Source organism: Podarcis filfolensis (assembly GCF_964270895.1).
Source record: "Podarcis filfolensis genome assembly, chromosome: 3".
Classification (NCBI taxonomy): Eukaryota; Metazoa; Chordata; class Lepidosauria; order Squamata; family Lacertidae; genus Podarcis; species Podarcis filfolensis.
The window spans coordinates 89831361-89849871 of NC_139606.1; the positions used below are offsets into that span (position 1 = coordinate 89831361).

At 40.2% G+C, this 18511-nt stretch overlaps 1 protein-coding gene across 1 annotated transcript in view; it reads left to right on the forward strand.

Moving 5' to 3' along the window:
• Positions 1 to 18511, forward strand: part of LCLAT1 (lysocardiolipin acyltransferase 1) — an 84414-nt gene that overhangs the window by 36578 nt on the left and 29325 nt on the right. Inside the window, exons 4-5 of the mRNA XM_083604606.1 lie at positions 4694 to 4840; positions 10464 to 10580. Coding sequence (XP_083460732.1) covers positions 4694 to 4840; positions 10464 to 10580 — 264 coding nt within the window. The remainder of the gene's footprint in view (positions 1 to 4693; positions 4841 to 10463; positions 10581 to 18511) is intronic.

The following is an 18511-nucleotide window of genomic DNA, read 5'->3' on the forward strand; positions in this document are numbered from 1 at the left end:
CTGATGGTATCAAAACCTGCTGAGAGATTCAGGAGAATCCAGGAGTTGTTTGAGGTGGAAGGCTATGGTGGGATAACTTTTCCAGAAGTCTTTCAGTGTTAGCTATTCCCTGATGGCTGCTTCCCTTGCAATTTTTTTAAGATAATAAAATTCTCATATAGCGACTTTTGCAGGTTAATTTTCAATTGCATTTTTGCTGTTCCACGCAATATCACACATGTGGAAATAACCATGGCATGGCATTAGTTGCATCAGAAAATTGTATGGTTAGACCTTGGTCTGTTTTTCCAAGTTATGCATAATGCAGTAATAAAATTGTGGAAAGGGTCAAGTCCATAGCTTCTCCACAGGGGGGCCACCTCTTTCTTTGTGAAAGATAGTATTTGAGTAAGGTCAAAGGTTTCTGTTAAGCATAGGCCTTCCATTATCTAAGTGCTGTATAAATAGCTTGTGGTTTGCTTTGTGGACTGGAGGCAATGGACTCTTTAAGTGAGAGTCTGAGCAACAGTGACATGTGATATCTTCCAGCAATTTCATCAAGGGCTGTCAGACTTAATTACTTTAGAGTTATTTATATTATGAGGTAGCTTTGGGAGTGTATGTTGGAAAGTGTTCTCTGTAGTGTTATCACTCTTGTAGAATTGTTTACATCAGAAAGATGCATACCAGATTATTATTATTATTATTATGGAAGTTGGAACATTAACCCTGCTCTAAATTCGTGCTGGGAAAGGGGAATAAAAGAATGAGTTTGGATTTGATATCCCGCCTTTCACTCCCTTTAAGGAGTCTCAAAGCGGCTAACATTCTCCTTTCCCTTCCTGCCCCACAACAAACACTCTGTGAGGTGAGTGGGGCTGAGAGACTTCAAAGAAGTGTGACTGGCCCAAGGTCACCCAGCAGCTGCATGTGGAGGAGCGGAGACGTGAAACCCGGTTCCCGAGATTACGAGACTACCGCTCTTAATCACTACACCACACTGGCTCCACAATTGTAGTAGCTTGTAATCCTGCTTTTTATGCTTTAAATAAGTCTGGTCTCATAAAGGTCTGTGTTGTAAGGGAACATTTTGTGAAAAGTGATGGCTTAGAATAATAATTTGAAGGGATCAAAACACAAAGGCCAAAGGTTCGGTTAAAAAAGTGTTCATCTAGTCTCCCATAGGTAAACAATTCAGGCCAGTGTGATAAAATCACTAAAAACAACTAATTTGCATATTTTTGCCTGCTAAGCAAATGTGCCAGATGACTCAAGTAAGCAAATCATTTACTAAACATCCTATAAAAGTTTTGTTTATACAAAATAGGGGTGGGGAGAGGAAATAATATGTTCCGATTCACTTGAAATGTCCATACCTTCCAGCTCAAGCTTCAGAAACTTAATGTAGAGGGCTAGGAGCCAATGTACTACGTGATTAACTAGAGAGGGGGGGTCTTGTTGTCTGGGCAGCCAGGACCTCCATGCACACAGCCCAGGGTTGTACCCTGGGGAGGTCACTTTGGTGCCAGTAATGACTTCACCCTTATAGACACATTCCATTATCTCCTGAGACAGATGGATGCCAACAGCCTTATAGACTGAGAATAAGTAGGCAGACTTGAGGTTGCATGTCAAGCAATGAGACGAGCATCTGGATTAGAGGTGATACTGCACAGCAGAGTTCAAAGAAATAATAGATGCATATTCAACTGAGGTTTTGTTTTGCTGCAGCAGTCCTTACTGATGATTAAACTGAACCTTACCTGCATGCAAGTCTTCCTCCATTCATTCATGTGGTTTTGTTGGATCCTGGCTGTAGAGAAAGGATCAAACAAGGAAGCACTCGCTTTTCCAGAGATGGCTGGTGATGAAAGATGCTAGTGTCCATGGACATAAAGTAGAATTGCAGAGGAATGCTTTTGCAATTTTTTAAAAATAATATCAAAGCTGTAGCTTGTGTGACATTTTCTTTAATTCATAGCTAAATTTTCATGTTTTTCATCTCATACATACCCCACAATATTGAAGACATTCACATTTACTTTCACATATAAAAGAGAAAAGAAGTAAATGTGTCTTGCACTTTGTGCAAGCTTTAGAAACGGCCAAATTTCTGCTTCCTCTCAAAAATCATCTATGGGAAACAAGCCTGAATATTTTTTTTCCCCTATCCTAGAGGGGAAAAAATATTTCTTTCTTTAGCTCCGCAAAGAGTATTGTCTTTTGAAGCAAGTGACTTAGGCTGAAAGCAACATAGAACTCATTGGCTTACTTCTGAGTCAATATATGTAGGATTCTTCTGTTAGAATTTGAAGGTTTCCTCAGTCATGATAGTGAATTTATTAATGGGATGATTACTGCAACACCAGGAAAAGAACTTTACATGGACTAAATCCTAGAGAACACAGAATCCAGTTCTCTTCCTTCCCTGAAGACATAAGTCTTTTGACTCCTGTGGTGCTCAAGGCGATGAACAGTATTCCAAAATCCACTGTGTGTGTGTGCGCGTGTGTGTGTGTGCGCGCGCACACACACACACACACACACAGAGAGAGAGAGAGAGAGCAGATACCACCCCCAGTATAACTAAAAAACACATTTTCATTTCCCCCCCCCCAATTACCTACTGGTGGGAGCTACATAATGAACTATAGTCTGATGGCCTGGAGTAAAGGAGTTTCTTCCAAATTGCTACAAGGAGAGATGGCTGTACAACATGCCCTACAATAAATGATAGTATGTGCAACGTGGTCTCTTTGACACATTATGTGGTATCTTGTAGTTGTTTCCAGCTTGAGAACCCTTTCGTGTGGGAGTAGCCAACATGGTGCTCTCCACATGCAGTAGACTACACTTCCTATCTGACCCAGCCAATATGACCAGTGGTCTGGGATGATGGGAGTTGTAGTCCACAATATCTGGAGGACCTCTCATTTGCTTTCAAATGAAGGACTTTTTTTGTAGTGGCTTCTCCTGCAACTAGTTGGTTGGTGAAACTGTAACACTCAACATTTCCCCTTCAATACAACTATTAATAGTGCAGCAACTCTGCCCCATATTGAATCTGGTAATTGTTCGCCAGGTCATTGAGTTCACATGTGAAATGCATTAATTTATGCAGCACAGGTCAGATTCTGCAAAAAGAAAGGAAAGATCAAGTGGTGTACATTTCAAGGACTTATCACTTTACAATGATAGGCAGTTGAATTTGCAAATTGAAATGAGAAGGCAAGATGCTTGAGTTTCAGTAATGATGTTGAGCTAAAAAGCTGTAAAAATGTACTTCTACTAAAAAAAAACCTTAAGTATAAGAAAATTTTGCCTGTGTATTCTTAATAGGTCCCAAGTATGTTATGTTCTAGCTCCTGTTTTTAATGTTAGTCATGACTCAGTCTCTTAGTGTTATTTTGCACCCCTGATTTAATATCATTAAGAATAACACAACACCTACTTTTCCCCACACCTTTCACTAACGCATTTGACATCTTTTAGTGCTAGCTCATACACTGTTTTCTATAATAACTGTATTACATGCAAAGTGGTCTTCCCTAAGAAATTGGTTATGTTTTCACACAAAATTATCTGTTTGTTTGATTGTTTATTTTAATATCCTTTTTATTATTTTTATTTTAACAAAGTAGTAATAATAAATAAAAACAAATAAAAATGTGCACCCAAGACCATTCCATTGTAACTATCCAATCTCCCAAATTTCAACACCTCTTGCAATGATTTGACCTCTTTCCATTTTAACAATACAAATTCTACAAATACCTTCCATATTTCATCAAAATCATTTCTCCTGCATATTCCCTGTCTTACCTTAAGAGCACACAGTAATTTATCATTAATAACTATATCTCACACCTCTTTATACCATTCTTCCATTTTATATTCACCTCACCCCTTCCACTTCCAAGATATAACACCTCGTGCAGCTGTCAGTAAATTTGTGAGCAAGTCCTTCATAGCCTGTGAACCTTCCACCCCATCATAAATTGATAACAGTGCTACCTCTGGACTTTTGGTCAGCTTTAACCCGGTGATTTCTGTTATCTCCTTAAACACCCTTTGCCTGTTTTAATTTGTTAAGATTTTCTTGTTCTAAATCTTCTAAATTTCTTGTTATATTTATTCCCAAGTACTTGATTACATTTCTTAATTTTATATCTATTTTTTTCCCTTCAAAAGTTTTTGTTTTACATCTTCATCGTAGTTAAATATCATCATCTCTGATTTGGACCAATTAAACACAATGCTTTTTTCTCCATTTTTTTGTCAAATGTGCCTCTATTGTCTGCATATTTTCCAGGGGATTTTAGATTGCTAGCAAGGTGTCATCTGCTAATAAGCCTATTTTCTCTTTTCCATTATTGCTTATTCCTTTTATATTTCCATCTTCTATAATTACATTGACCAGAGTTTCAATAACCAATACAAATAAAATTGGGGAAAGGGGCATCCTTGTCTTGTACCTCGGGCTAGTGTTATTTGTTCTGTTATACCATCGTTCACTAGGGCATATGCCTTGTTCCTTAAGTGTAATTGATTTATTAAACCCTTAAATAATTCTCCAAATCCTAAGCTTTCTATAATCCTTTTCAACACAGTGTTACAAAATTTATGTTTGATAATTTGAGAACTTAAGTTATGGACAGGCACAAGCAAGAAATTTCCAGCACAGTATTTAAAAGACTCTTCACAATTGTTCTAGGCTGGGCCATGCAGGTTGCTGCCTTCATTTTTATTCACAGAAGATGGGAAGAAGACAAAAATCATTTTGAAAATATGCTGGATTACTTCTGTGACATTAACGAACCACTGCAGCTTCTCATCTTTCCCGAAGGAACAGATCTGACAGGTACTTTAATTCAATTCTCTCCCCACCAATCTTCTCAGGGTAGAAAAAAATGTGTCACAATTATGCCATTTAAAAGTTTACAATTTAAAATTGCAAGTTTGACCTGTCACGCGTTCAGTGGTGTGTTATCTTGAAAAGTTATGCTTTATGAGACTTTTACAAGTGATGCTAGTACCCAGAGGGCAGGAACGTGAGAGCAAATACTGCACACATTCTGAAGTGGGTTCAGAATGGCCACAACCTTTTTTGGTGTGGTTTAGGGCACAGATCAACTGTGGATCATCCTTACTGCTATTTGATAGTATAGCCACCCAGCCCACATTGATGGGAGTAGCAGAAATTTGAGAAATTTCTAAGGTGTGAACTAGTACGGTTGGCCATTCAACGACCTGGATGTTGGGTCGGTATGGCAGCCCCCAACCTCGACTGGGTTATGAAGTGACATCCAAAGGTTCCTTAAGTGGATTAACTGTTTTTAATAATCTTATGTGTTAGTTGCCTTGAAACAACAATCTCCCAGTGGGGAGCAAGGAATCCCACCCGTGCTTATCCCTGCTATACATCCAGCCCAGTGCTTCCAGTGTGTCTATAATGAGACATTGGCCTGGTTTGCATGTCACAGTAAGGCCAAGCTATGGTTTAACATGGGACGTGGGTGGTGCTGTGGGTTAAACCACAGAGCCTAGGGCTTGCCGATCAGAAGGTCGGTGGTTCGAATCCCTGCAACCGGGTGAGCTCCTGTTGCTCAGTCCCTGCTCCTGCCAACCTAGCAGTTCGAAAGCACGTCAAAGTGTAAGTAGATAAATAGGTAAGGTAAACGGGAAGGTAAACAGCGTTTCCGTGCACTGCTCTGGTTCGCCAGAAGCGGCTTAGTCATGCTGGCCACATGACCCGGAAGTTGTACGCCGGCTCCCTCGGCCAATAAAGCGAGATGAGCGCCACAACCCCAGAGTCAGTCACGACTGGACCTAATGGTCAGGGGTCCCTTTACCCTTTACCTTTTATGGTTTAGCACGAATGCAAAAGTGTGTAGGTTCACTGACCATTTGGATGCTGTATCATTCTGTCTCTGGACTTCCTTCTTGTGTAAATCAAATAAAAGTGATTTTTGTCACTTTTTCCATGTGGAGTGGCCTTCAGAGAGGAATAAATGCCATTGCTTTGGGTATAGTCACCGCTTGTGGTTCGAGGACCCGACCCCCGCAATGTGGAAAGAATACACAAGGACACGTTATATAAGGTTAATGGGCAAGGAAAGGCCACAACTTTATTGATTACAGCAGTGAAAAGGTATTGGCTTAGGCATTGGATCTCTCAAGCAAGTGGGTTTATTCACCAGTAGGTGGAGCCTGTTGATGCTAATCCAACTATAGGCTCTCCCCTGATGTCACCGAGGGTCGTGCCATGGCCTCCCGCCAAGCAGGCATCGGACAGAAATACACGACCGCCAGATTCCTTTAACGGAATACCCCTAAATTGAAGGCATAGGCGATGGCCACACCTAGCTCTTCGACACACCACAACACATTATTCCAATGCCTAACCTACCCACCAATACCACAAAAGTTGTGACGATTGCTACGAGGTAGGCGAAAAAACCAAAAAGCCTAATGCCAAATGGAAAAAACTCCTACCAGGCCCCCTAGACAACCAGGGCGACCAACCTAAGGTCCATAGCAAGGCCAATGACCTAAGCCCTAACTAAAAGGGAGTGGAGGGTGGGTGACTCTCGGCGAGACGACGAAGAAAGAGGCCGGGGAGAGGCTGGCGCCGCAGCAAAAGGCTGCTGAACACGCCCCTTCCAGGCACCTGGTTGGATGCCTGCCGAGGGGGCGTGGGCGCCAGCCAGGTGAGGGGGAGGCAGGGGGCTAATGCCCCCTGCTAGGGGCGGTGCTCGGCTCCCGCCCACAACCACTCCCCTCTCTTGCAGGGAGGAGAGTTTTTCCTGGTGATGGTCTGAGGCTCAAAAGTGCACTTTTGGAATGCATTTTATAAATGTATTTGAAGTGCTGAATGCTTCTGAGTCACATTCATACATTCTGAACATTACTACATTAAATTCAAAATTGTGGAATGCTGTCCCCAGGGAGGCTTGGTTGGTGCCTTCTACACATATATTTAGGCACCAGGCAAAAACTTTCCTGTACTCTCAGCCCTTCAGCTAATTAAACTAGGGTTGCCATATTTCAAAAAGTGAAAATCTGAACAAATGTTGTTGAGCTTTCTCTTTTTATATTTTTCTGGCAAAAAAAATGAGCTGACGGGTTGCCGATTTTCAGAAATTCTGCTTGGACTTTTAAGCTCTCTGTCTCCCTCTCCCTCTGTGTGTGTGTGTGTGTGTGTGAGAGAGAGAGAGAGAGAGAGAGAGAGAGAGAGAGAGAGAGAGACGAGGGTATTGTTTTATATGTTATTATGTTTTGCATTTTTGTGTTTTTATATTGTAAACTGCCCTATGATCCTTGGATCAAAGGCGGTTTAGAAATGTAATAAATAATAAACAATATTTTCTTATGGGGTGAATAGACTTACAGCTTTGTTTTTCACTAGAACTCCTAGATCTACCAGCCAGAGCTAACTGTAATAATATATAATATATAATATATAATATATTATATATTATATATAATATATAATATATATAGTATGAAATTAAAGAATGTGGTGTCTACGAGCACATTCTGAACTTAGAACTTTGCTTTCAGCAGCAGAACAGTTAGCTTTCTTCAATTTTAGCAGCCTTATTTAGGAAAAGTTACTTTTTACTATTGTTAAACAACAGGGAATCAGAAATTCTTGTCAATCTACCACAGAGATGTCCCAGTATACTCACATTCATCCAGAGATATCCCAGTATACTCACGTTCATACCTTTGAGGATTTAGTATTGCACTATTGTCAGTGAACATGGCAAAGAAATATAAGCAAAATTAACAACATGCTGCCCCAAAGAACTTACAGTAAGTTTGACAGTAGGGAAGGGAGCACAAGCTGGAGGGATGGGAGAGGATAATAAAAGAATGGCAGCAGGAAAGAAGGGGCAGAGATGCTTGAAGAGAGCAAAGCGTGTTCCAAGGAACTGAGGGCAAAATTAGAAGAGCAAAAGTCTTGGGGATATACCTGGTGCATTTTAAAAATCAGGTCACAGAGTTTGCATTGGTGTGCGTGAAAATGAGTAGCATCAAGATTGGCATGGTCTGCACAACTAGAAAGAAATTATTTGTCAGCAGAGTTCTGGATTGACAAGGGAAAGGGAGGAATTTAACAGTAGTTCAAGATGAGAAATTGGATAGAGAAGACGCACTTTTGCCAGAAGAAATGGCATTACTTGGTGATAAATTAAATAAAAGCAACAAGAGGAAAGATAATAGAAGAGAGTAAGACCTGAAAAGAAAGATGAGAAGTGCAATCATCTACATACTGAGTTTGGGGTGGCAATATAGGAATAATTTTTTGCTGCAAGTATTTCTCTCTATGCCTCCTATTCTAGCACTGAAATAGTTGTTTATATACCTAGTGGGGGGTCCTGATGTCCCAGAATTAATCAAGCTGTGAAATAGTTCCAGAAGTTGGTCAGGTTGCTAGGTACTTAAAGACATTTTTTCTGTTATGCGTCTGAGAGTCACAAAGTTCGATTATTCTTAGATTGTGTTGCCGGGCAAAGTAGCGCTGTGTGACAGCAGATAACAAGTGGCTTTTTTTCTTCTATGTGCTCCATCATAAATAGAATAAATAATAAACCAAATGCAAATGTTTGCTCTTGCATATAGCAGCTAGGTTTACACGGGAAGTAAACTGAAATGTGTTCCTGTGAGGAAGACAGCACAAACAGAATACTTTCTAATGACAAAAAATATCATATTCTGTTCAGGTTGTTTTGATTATGAAGTTTCACACTATCCCCTTGCCCCCGGAATGTCATCATTTTCCATCACCACTATATATTTCTGTGAAGTTTAAACTCAGTACATTTGAAACATTAAAGATGCAAAAGCATTTCATTAGTCTCCTCCCAGATTTTAATTATTTTGCACATTTTGTTTTTCTTTTATACCATTATCTCAGCAGAACCAAGTATTTTTAGGGGATAATAAAAATATTCATTATTTATTTTTATTACTATTTCATAAAATGTATACAACGCTTGATTGTTAAAAAAAATCTCAACGGCGTTTACAAAGAGGATAAAACAATAAAATTATCAGTAAAAAAAAATAAACAACTCTGTAAATCATTCAAAACATAAAATCAACAATAAACTTAAAAGGTTCAAATATATATCTGCATATTACATGTCTGAGTAAGCTTGGGTAAGAAAAGTGTTTTTAGCAGGGACTGAAAAACGTACAGAGATGGCGCTTGCCTGAAGTAAATAGGCAGGGAGTTCCTGATTGTAGGCACTGCCAACACCAAAATATTTATTTCTTACAAATGCAGAACAGGTATTATATGGTAACTGTAACAGCGTCAGTTCTGCGAATCGAAGTGGTCAAATGGGCATATATGGGGTATGGTGATCTTGCAGGTAAAATGGCGCCAGGTTGTTAGTGGCTGTAACTTGTAGTAACTTATTGAACGTGGCCCGGTAGCAAATTGGCAACCCGTGCAGATCTCTGGGCTCAGGTGTCATTTACTGACAAGGCCTCACTCCTACCAGCAGCCATGCTGCAGCATTCTGCACTAACTGTAGCTTCTGGATCGAGTGCAAAGGAAGCCCTGCATCATATGACCTCTGTACACTCTGGGAAAAGTAAGGTAGTGTGATGTGTCCAAAAGGGTATCAAATTTGGTTAGGGATGTAGGAGATTTCTCTCCACCCCCCAAAAATGGTTAGACCTAGGAAGAACCTGGTGGAGCTTCATGTGGCAAGAAAGTGAAGACTTCCTATGTGTACCACAGATCAAAGGTACAGTGTCTGGTACCTGCTCTTTCTCCTAATGTTGTTGCCTTTGGTTGCTAAATGCTAAATGCCCCTAACATTGCCCATCTGCTAGCAGCTTCAACTGGCATACTGTCAAATCTTAGTGCCTGAGAAGGATTTTTTTCTTCTGATCTTGTTGATTCTAATGCCTTAGCCCCACCTGATTGGTGACCAGCTGCAGCCTGATTGACTATTGATGAAGCCTTCTGGAGCAACCAGTGTCTCTTGGGAAATGGAAGCTGCTGACTAAGGTCACACATTTTTGTGTGTTTTTTGTCTGACTTTATTCACACCTTCCTGTTTTTCTACCTGTTTGCCCCTCCTTCCATGGGAGAGCTGGAATAATGTCAAATTGACAGAATGTTTGCCTCTAGTTCCTAAGGCATCATTCTGCAAAAGCCTTCGGATTTGCTCTGAGTTCTGTTGTTTGAGGCTGAGTCCGACATCTCATGGAAGAGCTTGGGGCTAGCTTTGACCCAAAGCTTTGCATCAGCCAACTTTCCCTGACTCTCTGCATAATAAGAACTGAACATGGGGGGGAAAGATGTTTATGTAAGAAAGCAAAACAAGAATTATTTCCTGGTGTTATTAATCTCTTATAATCTCCTTGATCCCTTGCTCCACTGATGTGCTCTATGATGCTAAAATGTTCTAAAGCTTAGTCACAACACTGATTTTAATCAATGTTTTTCATGCTCTTTATAGACAACACCAAAGCCCGCAGTAATGAATTTGCTGAAAAGAATGGACTTCAGAAATACGAATATGTCTTGCATCCAAGAACTACAGGCTTCACTTTTATAGTGGAACGACTAAGAGATGGTAATGGATCTTTGGATATGCTTTTCTTTTCTTGTCATCTCAAAATAAATAAAATCTGGTGAGGAATGTAGCTGAGAACCAATTGCTTTGAGAAGGTTTCTCCAAAAAAAAGAGATTTTAAAAAATGGATTCTACATTCTAAAGAAGAAGAAAATTTGTTACATATTCTGAGTAGTGGCAACATTTCTAGTGTCTTTAAAAATGAAATAATTTGATGAATGACGGCATAGATATTATAGCAAATTAAATTGCTTCCATTCTATACAGTGAATTTTGTATGCTGGTATTGGGAAGCACTTAGATGAGGTTGGCCTTGGGGCAAACTATATATTGTATGAAAATGTTTGTAATGAGGTTCCAACTTCAAAAATTACTATTAATGAAAAACAACCTTAGAGCACTGTGATTTTGAAGGGTGAAGGGGGAGCTTAATGCTCTCCCTAGGGCCAGTTTTTCTACTCAAAATAGCACTGAAGCAGCTGCTTTTCCATGTGGGGTTTCAGAGTTATATTTGCAAATACATGAGTTTGTCAGCAGTCATCTAACTTGTTTTGTATCAACTGTTAAAGCTCAGTGGATCAATGTATTGTCTGCTTTAAGAGTATGCCAGACTCAGGGTTAGCATGACATTATGTTTCCATTGTCAGGGGAAAATGTGGGATATTAATAAATATAATAATCATAATAATCATAACTACTACTACTACAATTGGGGTGTTTTGTTGCACTGAACACTGCAAGAGTTTCAGTTAGTCATAGGTGCCCACTCTTGTGGTTTTTCAGAAAAAGGGGAGAAATTTTGACAGGCAGGCACTGAAAATCTGATCTTTCTATGTTCTCTGATGCAAAGGGAGGAGTGTATCGGTGTTGCTGTGTCCCTTTCATTATATCTGGTGTGAAATTCAGTCGTAGCATCTTCATGATGAAATGATGCATTTGTCATTCATGGCGCTACTTTTTTTGAAGTGATTCCAGCCTAAATAACACATGGAAAGGTTAATTTTTCTGGCAATAAATCTGTGAGCAAAACCTGACAGGGATAATAAATAGGATGCTATTATAATACTGGAGGGAGCAAGTGAGCACAAAATAGGATTTGATCTAAAATGCAGACACGGCCTGAGAATGGGGCCTAGTCAGACAACTACTTGGCAGACCATGTATTCAGGTCATTTTGTTCAGCCAGTGGGTCTTTTTGCTTTTTTTTATTTTAAGTCCCGGAAGATTATTTTTGTTGAGAGGTTAAATGTATGCATAATGAAGGAATATTCTGACTGCTTGGCTATGACCACAGATTTCTCTCTACTGCACTATAACAAATAAACTTCAGCAGCTTTTGTAGTGTTGTTGTCAAAAGACATCTGTGCTTATGGTGGACCTCTTGAATTGCCTTTTCACTAGAGGTACTAATTGCGTACAGACAACAACAGCAAAAACTAGTGCATTTTGAAATTAAAACCCATTAGCAGCTTTGTTATTTGCAACAAAAATGAAAAAATAACATTGATGCTACAATAACAAATTCCTCCACTTCCTTGTGTGTGGTTTGTTTTGTTTTGTTTTTCTTTGTTTTTTGCAGCAAATTCATTTGCTGCCCTTGAAGGTATCTGCTATCACTCACACCTGTCTGAAAGCTGACAGGATTAAGAACATGGGGAAAGTTAATTTCCAGGTTGTTATGGTGAAGTCTTCAATATCATGCCTACATCTTCGCAGACTGTTTTTCCCTTGTGCATGGATGACAACCTTAAATGCCTCATACTTTTCTGTGAATAAATTTTTGGCTTATGGCAGTTTTCCATTCCTCAGGCTGAAATGCATTCCCTTCAGGCATAAGTACATTATTTAGCTCCAAAAATAGGTCAGTGGCGAAGGGGGAAAATGTCATGAGAAGTTTAATTGCTTTTTTAACTTTGCAAAAATTAATTTCATTTGTCAAGAACCTTGATTAATCTGTATTGCAGGCTGTCGTATGAATGAATTACCTGTTATATTATAAATGCCACTGTTATATGAACCGTAAAAATACTAAGGAAGAATCTGAAGTTATAACCTTCAGAAGAGTGTTGCTCTCTCCTTTTTGTATTAAGCATTGGCAACGGTAAAATGACTGAACCGTATTAGGTCTTTATTTGCTGTGGTTTACATCAGTCTCAAAACCACACTCCTATATATTTTCCCTTAGCATAGCTGTCTCTATTTATAAATGCATGACCTCTATAATCAATCACAGCGAAACTTTTGCTGCTGAAGTTTTGATTTCTTGCAGGTATTAGTGGAATTCACAACAAGTACATTCTCGAGGGGGACTTTTCTTGAAGCCACAGCTGCTCCTCCACGTCTGCTTCCAGACATCTTTCCTGTTTGGGTTCCAACACTTTTCTTTTCTTTTCTTTTTACTAGCAATCTCATAGTTCAGAGCTTGTGGACCCTTTACAGTTCTGCAGCTTTTGTCCTGGGTTAAATTAGTTTTCACCTGAGGCAGTTGCCATCTGTGTGCAGAATGGTAGAGCTACATCTAGTAGATTCTCACTTGCCCCGTGTGAATTGCTTTTCTCCACTGCTTACAGCAAGAAGTAGAGGAATTGCTTTCCAGAGCTGATATATATATATATGTACTCAACTCTTAGCCATTCTCAAATATACTCAGATTTGGTTCGCTAGGATCATATGAGAGAAATGGCACCTTTCCATAATTTGGTGATACGACATCTCCTGTGATGGTTCTGGGCAACTACAGTGGTTTATTTAGGTGACTAAGAATTTAGGTGACTAAGAATGATGAAGCACACCTGAGATGGTTGTTTGTTCTCAGAGAGCAAACTTTTGTAATTCTGTATGTAAACTGAGCCTTTTTTCCTATCTTGAGTGGCAAACTTAAATATCTTATTAATAGAACTCTGGAAGTGGCTGCTGGATCAGACCATAAAGATTCTGTTTTCACAGTGGCCAAGCAGATGCCTAAAACAAGAGTACAATGGTGCTTTCCCACCTCTGATCTCCAGCAGCCACTATTCAGAGGCACTATCTATTTATAGATAATAGCATTCCTATTGGTTTCCTTCTTCTTAATCTAAGAACAGGTTTCTCAAAGCAGCTAACAAAACCAGTTAAGCACATCAAACATTTTAAATACAAAACTCTTTTTAAAAAAGCATCTGAAATAACAAAAAACCCTAAGTACAATAGGCCTCTTATTCTGTCCAAAAGGTGGTGGATAGAACTGGCTATGTACATCTCCTTGAGCAAGGAGTTTGAGGTGCAGATTTTTACTAAAAAAGAGGCCTAGGATTTACTTAGCTGCAACCATGACGCTTGAAAGGAGGGGATGATAATCTGGGCCTCCTCTTGACGATCTCAACACACACTTGAGAGCATATAGTACCCAAGCCTCAGAGCTTTAAAAGTTTAGCATCATCACTTTCAACTGAGCACAGAAACAATTCAGTCTGTAACACAACTACCCAAGAATAAGTTCTTTGCAAGTCCTTTGGCTTGCCTGCTTCGAAAATCTATGCAGCCTCGCTCAGTTGGCATTCCAAGTAGAAAGGGGAAAGATGTTTCCTGGCCAGGAGGGCACTGTCTGAAAAAGAAAGTGTAGCATTGGGTCCATTTAGCACCTCTGAATTGCAAACCTGTTCCTTTAAAATGAGTGTAAAGTGGTACCTCTGGTTATGTACTTAATTCGTTCCGGAGGTCCGTTCTTAACCTGAAACTGTTCTTAACCTGAAGCACCACTTTAGCTAATGGGGCCTCCTGCTGCCGCCGCACGATTTCCGTTCTCATCCTGAAGCAAAATTCTTAACCAGAGATACTATTTCTGGGTTAGCGGAGTCTGTAACCTGAAGCGTCTGTAACCTGAAGCGTATGTAACCTGAGGTACCACTGTATACCCAGTCCTTTGTCACCTGGCCTACTCCACAACACTGTTATCTCAGGGTTGAGTTTGTTTATTAGTCCAGTCATCACTTGTTCAGGGGTTCCACTGCTTCACTCTAGTTTGGGGATAGTTAAGTAAGTAAGTAAATTTTTATTTATACCCTGCCCTCCCTGGCCAAGACAGGGAGGCTCAGGGCGGCTAACATCAAATACATTAAAACACAATCAAACAATTGATTAAAATACAGCTTAAAAAATAGAATCAGGATAAAATTAAATGACTGCCCATTAATTACAACCATAGGGGTCGGGAACCTCAAGTATTCATCAGGGCCAGCTATCCATGTTGGTCCCACATGAGCTGATAAAAGGGCCAAAGAGGTAACTTACAGGGTCCCATGGGGGGGGGTCAAAACTGGGCCTGGACCGAATGCCAGGCAGAACAGCTCTGTCTTACAGGCCCTGCGGAAGGATGTCAAGTCCTGCAGGGCCCTGGTCTCCTGTGATAGAGCGTTCCACCAGGCTGGGGCCAAAGCCGAAAAGGCCTTGGCCCTGGTTGAGGCCAGTTTAACCTCCTTGAGGCCCGGGACCTCCAAGATGCTATTATTTGCGGACCGTAAGGTCCTCCGCGGGGCATACCAGGAGAGGCGGTCCCGTAAGTAGGAGGGTCCTAGGCCATGTAGGACTTTACAGGTTAAAACCAGCACCTGGTCATAGTTACTGGTTTGGGGATAGTTAAATGACAGAACCAGGCAGAGGGCCTTCTCGGTAGTGGCACCTACCCTATGGAACACCCTCCCAACAGATGTCAAGGCAGTAAGCAACTATCTTACTTTTAAAAGACATCTGAAGACAGCCCTGTTTAGGGAAGTTTTTTTAATGTTTAATGCTGTATTGTGTTTTTAATATTTGATTAGAAGCTGCCCAGAGTGGCTGGGGAAACCCAGCCAGATGGGTGGGGTATGTATGTATGTATGTATGTATGTATGTATGTATGAATAAATAAATAAATAAATAAATAAATAAATAAATAAAAATTCTACAGAGTGTTGTTGATGAAAGTAGTTAAAAACGGGCTAAATTTAACTTTTGATTCCTCGGTAATGGCCCAAGACTTTTTTTAGTAAAATTTATTCTAAAGGTTTTTTTAGGTTGTTCTTTAGTAAAGCTGTTGGGGTGTCATATTAATAAAGTGGAAGATAAATCCAAAATTATGCATGAGCTACAACAGCTAACTAAAGGGCTTAGAGCTAAGGAGACATTGGCAGAGATCTTAAGTAACTTTGCCGATACACCTTACGTGGTACTGCTTTGCCTCATATGAACAACTGGACATGCCTTATTGCAGGGAGAAAAAGGACATGAAGTATGCTTTGTGACATGGCTAGAAGTCCTTTTATCCTGTCCTGCTCTCTTCTTCTACTGTTCCACAGCACAAGGAACAGATTTGTGTAAAGAGGAACCATAAAGCAATGAAGGTAGCAGTCCTAGATTTTGATTTGTTTAGGGGTGGATTGTTGAAATACTGTTACTTTTACAGCTGATCCAAATAGGCTCAGTGTATGCCGAACCAGAGCTCTTAATAGCATTCTGCTTTCCATATAATCATGGAACGAATTGGCTCTGCAGACTGTGCTATTACCAGTGCGCTGGAATTGGTGGTTTGGCACACCACTGCAGTGAAGTAATGCCTTATATTCCATTATGTTATTTAAAGAAACTGAATTACTTGGTATTTACTTAGTATTATATGCCCTGATAAAGGCATTTTAGCCATCACAGGTCAATCTGAATGTCACATGTAGTGTGTGACAGTAAAATAAACCATTCCGCATTTTCTGTAGAATGAATGTAATTTAAAGAATTTTGCCCAGGTACTCAGAAATGAGTACGGACTTGTTCTCATAACTCAGTGGTCCTAGTAACTTGCAGAAGAATTTTATTTTCTGTAGTTGCAGGACAGGGTTTATATATAGCAGGAAAGAATGTACTTGTTTTGCCAACGGTTTGAGAACATCTGTTAAAAACTTCCATATGAAAAAAACAGAGAAAAGGGGTTGCATTTTTGTGTGTATGTGCTTTGCTACAGTATGGAATTTTTGCACTATTCAGAAAATCATAGCAATGGGGAAAAGAGGATGCAGCTACAGACAAAGTCAAGGTAGCATTCATAGTTACACATACAAACATATGAAGTGGCCTTTTACAGTGCTGTTAACACAGACTCACAGCAGCTTCCAGGGTTTCAGACAAGGCTGTCTGCCAGCCCTACCTAGAGATGCCTGTAGTTCGATGTGAGGCCTTCTGCTTGCGAATGCTCTGCCACTGAGCAGCCCTTAAACAAACCATCCACTAGTCTTCAAATGTTATGAAGAAGTTAGGGGTCATCTCCCTTGTCATTAGTGGCAGGATGAGAGGGTTTTTTGGGTTAATGTACAGGGGGGGGGGAGTTTTATACAACTTTCTGTCTGGGTGCAATAGGCTTTGCAATCTTCTCTTAAGATAGTAGTGAGATAACGGAAAGATGGTTGGCTGATGTGTTACATTCTCTTGGAGGTGGCTGCAGCTGTATAAGTTCACTATGCCCAGATTACTGTGGAAATTCAGTGTGTGAAATTTTGAATTTCTTCCCTGCCTGCCTGTGAGCTCTGTAGTCAGTCTTGAAAGATTTCCTTGCATGGGTTGTTAGCAGAGTGATTTACACATACTGCAGATCCAAAGGAACTATTCACAGATGATACCTTGTGCCTGCAATCTGAACCTGTGAATTAGGAGCTGTGAACTCTGCTTTCTGAAGATGACTAAAGTTGAATTGTCTCTTCTTAAGTGTAGAGTAGCTTGATGAAAAATGGTACATGTCCCAGATTTAAAGCCATTGTTGTTTTATTCAGAGGAATAGTGGTGTGGCCTTTATTTCAATAAAACAACACTGGCCCCTAGAGGACAATCATGTTAATTTGATATGGTTTTGCTGATATAGATGCTCAGTATGTGGTCCTCTATAGAGAGTTTGCCCCTTGTTAATTGGCATAATTCTGAAATGTCAAAGTTAAATCTTTTCTTCCCTACATGAGCATTCTCTATGTTTTCTGCACATATACTGAATCTCTAGTGTTTATTTTTTGATTTTTTGTTATTTATACTGAAACTGATTATAATGAGCGCTGCAACCCCAGAGTTTTCTGCAACTGGACCTAATGGTCAGGGGTACCTTTACCTTTACCTTTTTACCTCAGCTTTCAGTAGTTGCCTTGTGTCTGCACCGTATGAGGGCTCACTTTCTTCAGCTCTGTTTTTTACTCCCAGAGTGTACATATTTTGGCCTGTTGTTCTGAGGTGACTCACATTTTTTGGTCTTGATAGTCAATTGCTGGTTTTTACTGAAAAGCTCTTGAAAGCATGGGCATATTTATTTTGGCTGTTGGATGTTGCCATGGGTACTGAAGTTGAAATGTCAAAACACACAGGGCAGAGATGCTTGGGAAAAAGTTACAGTGGAGTCAGGACTCCTCTTTAAACAATATATTTACTGAAAAACACAAACAGAAATTCATTACTTTGCCCCATACAAAACTGTCATATTATTAGAAGCATCATTCTTTTTCCAGACTTATTTTTACCGCTCTTGCTAAGATACGTGCAGGCAGGCACATAGGCCCAGACCTAGCCAGTTGCCTTGCTGAATGAACTGAGCTCGTGCAGGAGAGTCAGTATTATTGATTTGGGCATTGACAGTCACTTTTTCCTACTAGCATGAAAAGCTGATGAACTGTTAGAGCCCCTAGACCTTGACACTGCAGGCAGGACCACCATATACTGTATTGTGTGCCCTCCCTATAGAAAAGCTTGCAGTAGTGTACTTGGTTTGCCAGTGTAATAGGCTAAGGCGATGGTCAGGCTGATGGGACCATCCCCCAGTTGAGCAGGTAAGCATAAAATAACAGCCCTGCTGGATCAGGCCCATGGCCCATCTAGTCCAGCATCCTGTTCTCACAGTGGCCAACCAGATGCCTGTGGGAGGCCAGAAAACAGGATTTGAACACAAGTGCACA